The 12,443-nt window shown below is 48.3% G+C and overlaps 1 protein-coding gene across 20 annotated transcripts in view; it reads right to left on the bottom strand.

The window, feature by feature from the left end:
• Mtss1 (MTSS I-BAR domain containing 1) overlaps positions 1 to 12,443 on the bottom strand; it is a 143,999-nt gene that overhangs the window by 27,470 nt on the left and 104,086 nt on the right. For all 20 annotated transcript variants that reach the window (XM_060389372.1, XM_060389375.1, XM_021643717.2 and 17 more), the window contains 3 exons: positions 4,991 to 5,075; positions 3,474 to 3,565; positions 414 to 488 (listed from right to left, as the gene is read on the bottom strand). In XM_060389372.1, the coding sequence (XP_060245355.1) occupies positions 414 to 488; positions 3,474 to 3,565; positions 4,991 to 5,075 (252 nt within the window). The remainder of the gene's footprint in view (positions 1 to 413; positions 489 to 3,473; positions 3,566 to 4,990; positions 5,076 to 12,443) is intronic.

The raw sequence follows: 12,443 nt of genomic DNA, 5'->3' as shown, positions 1-12,443 counted from the left end.
TTGCACTTTAAGAACTACAGTGCAGGGACTAAAGAGATAGCTCCACGTTAATGAAGAGCACCGGCTGCTCTTCCAAAGGAACTGAGCTCCATTCCCAGCACTGCCATGGAAGCTCACAGCTGTCTACAGTTCCAGGGGATCCAATGCCCTCTTCTGGTCTCCATGGGTACTATGCACACACATGGTGCACAGACGTACAGGACGGGAAAACACCAACCAATACACATAAAAAAATAAAGTACTAAAAAAAAGAGAACTTTATTCCAGGTGGGTGGGGCTTGCCCGCCCCCCTTCTCCAGGTGCGCCCTATCTAATGGGGCCTATGAGTCACACAACTTCTGGCTCAGACTCACACAGTAGCACACTTCCGATGGCTCTCAAAGTCACAATACCATCGCAGACTTTTCAGTTACCTTTTTTTGCCTTCTTCTGCAGTTTCAACGTGTCGGAGGACTTCTTTTTTATCTCTTGGCGAGCTTTCTTATATTCTAAGAGAAAGCAGAATATTGAATCATTTTATGACTCTGTTCAGTCTTTATCCTAGAAAGCGTAATCTCAGACACACAGTAAACAGCTATCTCCGAATACACAATGATAAAAGTCACAGTGACATTTTATGACAAAGGAGCTGTTTACATGACAAACAAGAAAAAACACCTCAGCCTTTCCCTGTCCTGCCTACACCAGGAAAAGATGCCACTGGGAATTGTTTTAATTAAACACACATATACACACACTATGTCTGTTAGAATTCAGGGATGTTACGTTCTTGAGATCCTGAGATGTATTTGCTGAAGGCATAAACAAGCCAGGGTCAGAACAGTTTTCCTAAAGCCCAATTCTGTCCGAGCCCACCTGCATGTCTGAGCACACATGCATGGCTGGGGAGATTTCTCAGTGGATAAGGTGCTTGCTGTGTAAACATGAGGACCTGAGTTTTAGTCCTCGGCACCCACAAAAAGTAAAAAGCCAGGTGTGACCACAAGCACCTGTAACCCAGGGAGGCTGGGAGGAAACAGGTGGATTCCTGGAGCTCACTGACCACCAGCCTAGCTGAAACGGCAAACTCCACTACAGTGAAAAGAACCTTTCTCCAAAAATAAATGAAAAGCTGTTGAGGAAGACACCTGACATTGAACTCTGGTCTTCATAGGACATGGACATTCATGCATATGCACACACACACACACACACACACTCACTTCCTGCAAATCCTCTTGGTGGAGTAGGAAGCCCATGCAGGGAGCCCAGATGGAGGTTGAGGTAGGGTGATCTACTTTGGGTGGCTTCCTGTACCTTTCGGAGTTTCTCACATCTGCATTGCCTCTCTGAATGGCTTTCTCACTATCTAGCTCACCTCCCCACTGCCCCACATTGAAGGCAATGAGACAGGGTACACCCTGTTTTCTAATTCCTCAACCTGCTTGTGCTCACCTACACCACGATGGAACTGGATTCCCCATGCCCCAGTCTGCACCTCCCTGAAATGTCCATGTTGCCAAGGACACTGATGGTGTCCTGTTCTCTTCCACACCCTGAGATGGAGGGTACGCGTGGCATACAAGGCCACTGATGGTGAAGTGAAGGACATACTGTCTCACCACTGGCATTCCAAGCCCCTGAGGCCTGTCCAGACAGAGGCCATCTGGAACATAGGCAGACACTCATAAAAGGCCTATATTTGTCCTCGGACATAAACTGTCTCTTTTTCATTGGGAGTGTTAAGAAAAAAAGGAACTGAGCAGTGTTTCACTGCGTGTACTTCGGATGGGCAGGAAGCAGAACGCTGGGTGTCAATCAAGGGACTTGGCCTTACAGTACAGCACAGGTCAAGGAAAACTCTTCGCTATTTCTCCCCATGATGGGGCTCAGAAAAATCACCTGTAGACAAGCTTCACACCTTACTATTCATGTCTCTTTCATGGTTGGCACTGCGGCGCACTTAGTGAACGAGGCAGAGGTAAGCCATGAGCCCTCTCTCCATCTAAAGGTAACAGGCACACATTTCTATTTTCTTTTGCCAAGTGGAACTGTGCCTGGACACGTGTGAACCTCAAGAGATAGACAGCCAAGGACCTGATTAACAAGCAGTGGGAAAATAAGTCCTAAAAATTTGCCCATGTCCTTGACTGAAAAGCTGAACACCTAAGTATTGTTTCAAATACAGGCGCTGGACCCCAGACTGGAAACGTGGTTCAGCAAATAAAAGATCAGCTGCTCTTCCGGGGGACCCAGGCTGAATCCCCAGCACCCGCACGGTGCTCACGATTTAAACTCCTCAGTGCACGCAGCCTTCGTGTGATTCTACAGCATTCTTTCCTGGAAGTGCCCCACTGAAGTTCTTCATACCATGGCTCCTGGCAAAAAGGAGCACGCGCCCACTAATGCCTGTCATTAGCTGTAGAGGACATGTACCTAAAGACACTGAGATGGATCTACGTATTCTGGGCGTCAGTGAGTGCACTGACAAGGGACACAGGGGACACAATCACGCTGGGTGCCTAAAGCCTCGAAGGATGAATGATCTGCGCGGATTCAAGTCCCCAGTGAATATAGACAGCTCCGGGCCATGTGGAATAATCTTCATTGTGAAGCCTAAAGCAAGCAAAATTAACCATCCCTGGGACCAGAGAGCAGCCGTCTTAGGGGCCACCTTACGTGGCGTGCCCACCCTCCCCGAGTACAGGCTGTCTTCGCTGTAACCTTCACCGTGCTGTGTCTTGTCATAGGGCTCCTTGATTCCTGCATTAGTAGACACCACACTCATCTTTCTACACCTCCCACAGTACCCAGCAAGTAAAAAACCTCAGAATTAGCCATCGCAGTGGCACCCGGAAAGCTGAGGCAGGAGAACCATTTGAGCTAGGGAGTTTAAGAGCTGCCTAGGCAATGTAGAAAGACTGCATCTCCAAACTAACCCACCAATGAACCATTGGTCTAAACAAAGGGACAAGGCCTTACTACGCCAGCGGCCCGTGTGACGGGACTATAACACACCATCACTTTGAGAGTTATCAGCGTTCTTTCCTCCACAGATAGCACCTACCTCCCTCTCATACCATCAAGAACCCCGATGACCGACCAAAGGAGTCTACAAAGACTTCTTAGCCCACGTAATTCATACCGAAAATGGCCAGTAAAGGCAGGAGACCCAAGGTCTGTTCATGTCATGAGGATCCAGGCCTTCAAAATGTTCTGAAGTGCCTTAAGTACACGTTTGGCATTGAACCCACCACTACAATTCAAGTTAAATCCAATGACTGAAAAGCCAGAGCAGCCAGACCAGGCGTTCCATGCCAAACAGCACTCAGTCTCGCAGTGGGAACCCTTGGAACCCCTCGTCCCCTGAAGCTGAAATGCCTACAGGACAAGGAAAGCCAGAGAGGGCTCTGAGCTGTTTTGGTGACAGGAGAAACCCAGCGGTGCCAGGCCTATGGCACCTGCCACAGCAACACTCCAGGCTCTTGCTGTACCTTTTGCGTGGTCCTTGTCCAGCTGGTTGGCCACTTTCTTCCACTCTTCCATCTGCTCTTGCAGTGGGTTTATCAGGCAATCAATCAAAGCACTTTTGCCGGAAGATAAAGAAAAGGAGAAATTAAACAGGTGCTTGCTGTTTAATGCACACTGGGCTATGGGAGTGGCGGCACTCGTCTGTTGTCAATTCCAGCACTTCAGGGATAAAACAGAAAATCCGAAGTTTGAGGCCAGCCTGACCTACACGGCAAGACGCTCCAAAGGATTTACACTTAGTGTTCAAGCCATACTTAAATCATGTCCCTGAAGCAAGTAAAGGCAGCATAATGAACCCCACTGCCTGAAGTCCCAGCTTCAGCATGGCCCCGCTCTTGAGTACTTTGGATGACGATTAAGGAGCTATAAATGTTAGCTGGGTGACGACTCATGCCTTTACACAGTTAATCCCAGCAACTGAGCAGAGGCAGGTGGAGCTCTGTGGGTTCCATGCCAACCTGGTCCACCCAGTAAGTTCCAGGCTAGCCAGAGATATCTAGTGAGACCCTGTCTCAAAAATGCCAATTAAAAGAAAATATAGAAACAACCACCAAAAATGGTGTACATGTAACTGGCTGAAGTGACCTCTCTCCTAATTTACTCTGTTTATCTTCCAACCCACATTAAAAGCAAGGCTGCAGAAACCTGGGGTCATCCTTCTGGCCACGCAATGCAAAGCACCAAGAGGCAGAGCCACCAGAGCTTAACTTTGTGCCTTCTAAAATTCAGGGGGTGGGGAAAGCATTAATACCTTTTTACCGGGCCCAGGGTGCTGACAGGCACTTGTGTCCTAAGGTCATGAAGACACAGAAACAGAACTAACTGGACATGGATAAAGACGGGAGAAAGCCGGAACATTCTCGAGCTGCACTTGACAGTTTCTAATTGATGGAGGAGAAGAGACCTCTGGGTACATGTGTACTCTGTGTGGCCCCTCCGAGAGAACAGCAGGACAGTTATGCTGATGTGCTGGTGACACACACGCATCTGTATTTGACCGGTGACTTCAAGTCCCTGGGCCAGCCATTACTATTTCACCCTCTTCTGGGTGCCTGATTACTGGAAGTAAAGAGGGCTCTGAGGTACCACTCCCTCTCGGTGGCTTTGTAATCAGCACGTGGGCTTGGGGGACAGGACAGAGGGGCAGGCATATCTCATTCCTTCCAAGAGGCTCCTGAGGGGAGGGGGCCCCAGCAGTGCACACCATCTCCACGACTGGTGGGCGATACGGAGAACTGTGGGGGGGCCACATGAGTGATCTGAAGGCAAGTGCAGGCTCCTGAGGGCAGGGGCTGGTTCTCCACTGTAACCACAGCACTAGACCATCCCTCACATACAGCAGATGCCGAGATTACCCAGTGAATGAGCAGCAAGGGAAAGCAAAGGGACTCTACTGGAGGCTGGTGCTGCAAAGCGAAGAATGCAGCGTCACTGCGCCGCCGACCTAACCCTCAAGAGCTGGGATAAAGGTGCTCCTCACCTGGAGAACTGCCTCAGCTTGGCCTCGATGCTTCTGTGCCGCATGCACATTCGGGTGAGTGCTGAGCCAATCTCCCGGGTTCCACCTGGAAGAACAAAGAAGGTCCGTTTGAGGGACAGGGGACGAGCAGGAATCCAAGACCAAATGCAAGCCATGTCTCATCACATGGTCGTAGAACCTCTCCCTTCAGAACTTCTCACTGCTCGTGGGCACATATACAAATACACATACGGAAATCTATGTGATGCGGCATGTTTGCACAGCACCAAAACTAAGGTTACTCTTACTGTACTCTTATGTAATGTTTTCTATCCTAAGTTTCCCTGTTCGTTTTGTACTACTGGTTATGAGTCAGAAATCAAGGCCAGTGACCTGAATTCAACATATGGTAGAGGGAAAGAAAGAAAGGACTCCTGAGATTGTACACACACACACACACACACACACACACACACACACACTTTTCTTTTTCAGGGTATGTGTAATTGTACATTAAAACTGCAGCCAAATGAAGTCATGGAATATTTCTTAATTGGACACTGGTGACCGAGATCTTGGAGCTCAGCAAACGTGGGAGGAAGCTAAAGCATGGTTTGATTTTCCCAAGATTCGTTCCTTCCCTTCAGGTGCACCCTTCCTAAGGAAGGTTAGTTTTGAAGTTCTTCTGTTCCTCCCCACTTCTGGAAAAATTCTCAAGTATTTACTGGGATGTGTGGAGGAACAAACTGCAACCTCAGATCAGCACTGTATAAGGACCCTGGAAGGCACAGTCAAAAATGGCAGGGAAACACAGACATGCAGTTTGTGAAGCTGGGGAAAGTGTCAAATAAAACACTGTTTTCTAGCCAACAAAACCTTTGTGAGAAAGCCACAGGAACTTATGGCAGGTTTAACCAAGTCACCAGGGGCGGGGGAGGGGGAGAATCCCTCTGATGAAAACACAAGACATTGTATGTGTCACATGTTGTTGTGTGCTCTCTACAGAAATGTGTCTGCTGACTCAGTCCCCCCTTGCTTTCCATCTTATTCTGCAAGCTTCGAGCTCTCTATAAGCAAATACAATAAAAGAGTGGCTACCAAGTAACAATGGTTCGGCTGGGCACGGTGGCACAAGCCATTTCCTCCCAGCACTCAGGAGGAAGGGGCAAGTGGTCCGCTCTGAGTTCAAAGCCAGCTGGAGCCAGCCCTACCTAAATGAATAAACGAACGAATGAGCAAGTAGACAAATGGGTAGCATTCCCACTTGCAGATCCTGTGAGCTGCAGGACAGCCTGGTCTACACAGCAAGCTCTGACCCTGCGGAGCCACACAGTGAGACCCTGTCTTGAAAAATTTAGTATTTCTATAACGTAACTGCAAGGCTGGCTCGGCATCTACATGGTGCCCTTGGGGGCTGAGGATGTGGGTCGGCTGGACAAGTGCTTGCCTAGCGCGTGATAAAACCTTTGGGCACCATGGAACTGCCACGGTGGCGCACACCAATAATCCTAGCACTCCAGAGATGGAGGCTGGGGGATCAAAAATTCAGAGTCGCTTTCAACCACACAGCAAGTTCAAGGCCAGTAGTGGATATGTGTGATGCCCCGTCATCTTCATCACCCCTCTAACAACACACCCCCCAAAAACCCCTGCCAGTGTTTTGCTTTCCCAGGCCTCACCATTAGAGGGCGCTATTCTCACATGCTCCACCCGTCTTCCCATCTTCAGGTTTTTGGGATTTTTGTTGTTGCTTGTGAACAAAGGTGAGGAATAAGGAACTCTTCATGCCCAGGAAAAGATCTCTCCCCCCCCCCCCGAGCCTTCATTTTATTGAAGGTACTGACTAGCACAGTCACACAAGGATACTGGCCCACTTGCTACTGCAAGGAAGACTAAGACTTTCCTGGAGGAAAACCAGCAGCAGCTATCAAGGAACACCCTAAAAATAACACACCCTCTTTGACCCAGCAGCTCTAATACTGAGAACTTAACCTGAGGAAATAATTAAGAAAAATGGCGATTCCTTGCCTCTGAGGACAATGATTGAAATGTTTACAACATCAAAAAATCCGATTATAATTATCTAGTTAAATGAACCATAGGGCACAGACGCACAACGGAATAGGGCACAGTTATTTAAAAACAGAATTATGTGTCACTTGGGTGCTGCTTAGAATTTCTAAGTACTAGCCTAAGTACTTTTCACATATTAAATCATTCAAGTCTCACAACAGTCTCAGGTGTGTTGATCGTTGGCCTGTTTCACAGACAGAAGTACAAGCAGTACTTCCAAGGTTACAAGACTAGTAAACAACAATCTTCAAGGCTTGTGCATTCGGCCATAGTCAGCTGCGTGCACTTTATACAGACAAAAATGATGGGAGGAGCAGAGGCAGAGGGAGTCCAATGTCCTCACCTACCCACCGGCATTGGTGGTAAGGCTTTGTTCAACCAGCTCTCAGAGTTTGGTTCTTGAGTCTGGGACCATGATTGGCACCTGTCCTGGCAGAGCCAGTGCTGAGAACTGGGTGATGGGCTACCCTACCCAGGGCTAACCTACGCTCCACTCCATTTTTTTCTGTCTTATAGTTTCAGTGCCTTCCGTTATTTTTCATAGATTTATGTCATCCCCACGGCTTCCAGAAGCGGCCGAGCTACGTATAGGTGGATACCGAGCATTTTCTGAACTTGATGCCTGAGCCCACCACTGTGCCTCGGCACAGGAACCCAAGAGAGGACAGGAAGTGAAGCAACATAAAGAACACTTCCTACCAGCACTATCTCTCTCTCTCTCTACCTGGCACAGGGGCAGGAGGCAGATGACACTCCTTGTGAACCCCAGAAGCCAGTGTTGCTGATCCCGGCTTTATGGGTCACCCTAAAAATAGATCTATCTGTTTAGATGTTTAGCAACAGCTGATGGTTTCCTGACCTTTGCTAGGACAAAAAAAAAAACAAAAAAAAAACAAAAACAAAAACAAAAAAAAAAACCCTCAGCAGGTTTGAGTTTGAATTGGAGGAAACTGGCTGGAGCTACAGAGACAGAGAAGACAACTGGAAGCGGCCCAACTGACAATGGGAGTTATTTATGGAATCACAAATGGGTGGTTTAGGCACCTGGCCACCTGCAAGGGTGGACAAGACCTTAAGGATTATTTATAATTAGAGGCTCTTTTTCCCCTTTATTCCTAGGGACACGTATGTATACACAAGAGACTGGCATCAGCTATCTTCCTCAATTTCTCTGCAGTGTTGTTTTTTTAATTAATTAATTAATTTTTTATTAATTAATTTATTTTCTGAGAGGAGGTCTCTCACTGAACCAGGAGCTCACCCATCTGGCTAGACTGGCTGGCCAGTGAGCCGCCAGGGACCCTCCCACCTTCCTGTCCTCAGAGTTGGGATTGCAGGCATGAGCCACCGTATCCATTTTGACATGGGTTCTGGGGGCTGAACTCGGGTCCACACTTGCATGGCAAGCACTTCACTGGCTTAATGAATACACTTTTATTACAAAAATGTTGAAATTAAACATGAGATGTTTAATCTTTACAAAGGCCCTATACGAACTGGGTGGTTAAAAGCACTGTCTGCTCTTCCAGAGGTCCTGAGTTCAATTCCTGCAACCACATCGTTGCTCACAACCATCTAGAATGTGATCTGATGCCCTCTTCTGGCATGCAGGTGTGCGTGCAAATAGAGCACTATACATAAAATAAAGAAATCTTTTTTTTTTTTTTAAAAGGCCTAAATACTCTGGGGTCAAACTGAAGATACTAGTTTGCCACAATTTTAACAAGTTCAGCTTCTTCCAACAAAGATTTTTATCTTCCTATGGTTCTGGGGGTTAGAAGTCCACAGAGGTCTCACTGGGCTAGCCTCTGCCAGCAGAGTTGTGTTCCCTCTGAAGATCCACTTCCTGCCCTCACCACCTACTCAAGGCTACCTGTCTGTGTTCTTGGAGTCACCCAGGCCTCTTCCCCCACCTTTAGAGGCAGAGGTGAGACAAGGGCATCTGTGAACCTCTGCTTCTGGCCTTGAGTCTTTTCCCTCTGACTCTATTTCGCCTCCTTCTTTCTTATAGGAAGCCTTGTCATTATGTTGGGCCAACTTACAACAGGACAACCTCCCTGTCACAAAAGCCTTAATGGAATCACACCTGCAGACAGCCATTTTTCCAACATGGCTTGGAACATATTCACAGGTCCTGGGGATTCGGGCACGGACATCGTCAGAATGGATTATTATACCTATCAAAGATGGGTAGGAGTTGTTAATATGGAGCACATGGAAGGTGCATGTTTGAGTCCCCACAGTGGACTCTAATCAGCGCTTAAATGATGTAAGTCCTTTCTTCTCAGTAACGGGCAGCTCAAGGATGAGAAAGAAACACAGAAATAAAGGGCACTGACTGCAAAGGCTGTCAGGAGACCTACCAAAGAAACCTGTAAGACACGAACAAGGACACAGACTTCCCAGCCACTGCAGTATACACCATGGCTCTGGGTATGCTTGTCTTGGGGTGAGGCTCATCCTGCCTACAGAAGTCAGGGAAAAAAAAAAAAAAAAAACCCAAGTCTTTGGCAACTTCTCTAGCCAGGTAGAGGCTGAGCCCTCCCTCCTTCTGAACTTCAGCTCCAGTTCTCCTATGGCATAAGTATCTTTATTTGTAAAGCCACTTTGATTTGGCTCCATGTCTTGAAATAAGGGAATGGAGCAAAGTCTGTAAAGCATCTTATGGCCCAAATCTCAGTTCTTTCTATGTGGCACATGGGGCCTTCTTCCCTAACAGGCAAATACAGAATATATTCAAACGGTACGATGTGAGCCAATGATGATGAACAACAGGGGGAAAAAAAATCAAGAACACAAACGTCTCTGGACTATGGAAGAGTTACTGTTTTACACATGAAGGCTTACAGATCCCACAAGGGCTCACTAAATACTAGCTTCCTCCAGCTGCATAACAAAGGGCACCAAGGCTGCTGGCTCCCAACAGCCAAAACGCACTCCTCACAGCGTGGGCGGTGAAGTCTGAGCTCAAGGTACTGGCGGGCCAAGCTCTTTCTCTGCAGCCTAGCACCCATGTGTCTCTTTCTTGCTTCTGGTGGCTCTGGTGGCTCTAGTATGTGTTCTCTCTGAAGACCCATTTCCTGCCCTCACCACCTTCTCAAGGCTGCCTTGTTCCTTGACTCACCCAGGCCTCTTCCCCCACCTTCAGAGCCAGACGTGCGATGAGGGATGACAGTAGCATTCGTTACTCCAAGTCTCTGCCTCCGGAGACACGCGGCCCTGCTCCTAGGTCTTTGGACCCTGTGAGGCATCTGTAAAGTGCCGCACCCCTTTTCTCCTTTTAACACAGCCAGTGTTACCAGACAAGGGCTCATCCTGACGATCCGATGATGCCTCAGTTATATCTACTTTGACTCAGTGTCCAAAGACAACCCCCCCCCCCATTCATGCTCAGTGGTGATCAGGAACTTCAGCACATTTGGGGGGACCTGAAGCAACCCAGAACCAGGATCTACCCTAGAGAAAAGGTTGAAGAGATGCCAAGGTGACTAAAGAGAAGGCTCAGCTCTTGCAAGCTCATACTGGGGTTATGCAGAAAATGGTACAAGGCAGGAAAGAGAACACGAAAAAAACAGCTGAGTCTTATGAGGGATGTGGCACGGAGACTAGGGAAGCAGGAGGTGAGAGAAGAAAGAGTACTGGGTATGAGCAAAATGCACCCAAGGCCAAGTCCAGATGAAAGCCGTCACTGTGCAGAGTCAACGGAAGTGAACTATAAACTGGAACCGGCTCCTTCAGAAAGTGGGTGCTATACAATCATGAGGACCTGAGTTTGATCCCCAGAATCAATTTCAAAAGTGATGCACGCCTGTAATCCCAGGGCTGGGGAGGCAGAGACAAGGTTCTGAAGGTCAGTGGCTAGCCAGTTGAGGCAAACAATGAACACCAGACCCTATCTCCAATTAATTAGTATAAAGAAGCATTGATCTCTAGCCTCCACAGTTTTACAAATATGTATACCCACACATACACACAGTACACCAGGGCACATTCACACAAATATACATTCACACACACACACACACACACACACACACACACACACACTCTCATACTCTCTCTTCTATCTCTCTCATGCACATACACACACCACACTGGACCAGGACACACTTGCAGCATCCCTAGGAGGAAGACACTTTCATTGCACCTCAGCAGGGCTTGCTAATAGGCCTACACAGCAGCTACCCAGAACAGCCAAGCTGCACACCCTGCTTTGTTTGACTGATATCAGAAGGCTTCTCCAGGCTAAGACAAGCTGCAGACATCCCCAGCTGAGGACAAAGAGGAGCATTTAACATCACAGACAGAATACAAATTGTTTACGACTACTTCACAGAGGGTGGGAAGGAAACGAAGAGGGCAAAGGCCATGGAGCCAGTGTTCTTTCCTGCAAATAGTAGCCCACATGGCTACAGCCACCAGAAAGGTGGTGTCCATCAAGTGGCATTGTCGCACCCCTCCACAGTGCCTCATTTGCAGGCGCCTCCATCTCCCAGCACAGCAGGGCTGCACGGGCAGGAGGCCTGGGCCTGCAGTGTGGGCAGGTGGCCGGTGAGGACTGAGAGCTGTTTTGTCAGGCTGGATTCTGCAATGGGGCAGGGAGGAGCAGGGGGATAAAAAGAATCAGAAGCTGCTCTGGCCAGAGCGTGAGGGCACAGTAAGTGACTGTGTCTTGGCTGTCCTGACAGGGGCTCATGCTGTTGGAAGGCTAATTAGGAGCCTGCTAGACAGGAGAACAGTGTCTGGAACCTCCCGGGGGCGGGGCTCAGGACAGGGCAGTTCGGCAGGGCACAATCTCTCCCCCTCCAGCACTGTTCAGAACGGTCTCCCATCTCCTGTAGCCTATGCTGGACTCACGCTTGCTTAAGTATCAAAGATGATCTCCTAATCCATTTGCATCCACTTTCCAAATGCTGGGATTACAGGAGTGTGTGAACACACTCAATTTGGGAACCACACTCAGAGCCTGCGAGTGTATTAGGCATCTCCAGTTCTAAATGGTCATTTTAATGCCCTGAGCATTAGGGGATGTTTCATAGCATACTGGCCCTCTCCATGAGATGCCTGCAGCATTTGTCTGCCTCTTCCATGACAACCGGAAATGTCCCTCCCATAATCTCTCATCACCAAAGCCATGAATGAAAGTAGCCTCGCCAGCTTCAAAAGCATGGAAGCGACAGGTAACTTTCATTCTGTAATGAAACAAACAATCCATTTGCCATTAAAGAAACATTAACTTAAAAATACATGCTGAAACCCCGGCTCAGATGTAGCCCACAGACTCAGTCTCCAAGTGGGGTCCCTAGTAAAGGGGGCAGGGACTTTCTCTGACATGAACTCGTGGCTGGCTCTCTGATCACCTCCCTCTGGGTGTGCAGCCTTGCCAGTCCACAGAGGAAGG

Source organism: Meriones unguiculatus, chromosome 8 (assembly GCF_030254825.1).
Source record: "Meriones unguiculatus strain TT.TT164.6M chromosome 8, Bangor_MerUng_6.1, whole genome shotgun sequence".
Lineage (NCBI taxonomy): Eukaryota > Metazoa > Chordata > Mammalia > Rodentia > Muridae > Meriones > Meriones unguiculatus.
Note: the sequence above shows the minus strand (reverse complement) of the source record. Positions and strands in the feature narration are given on the sequence as shown.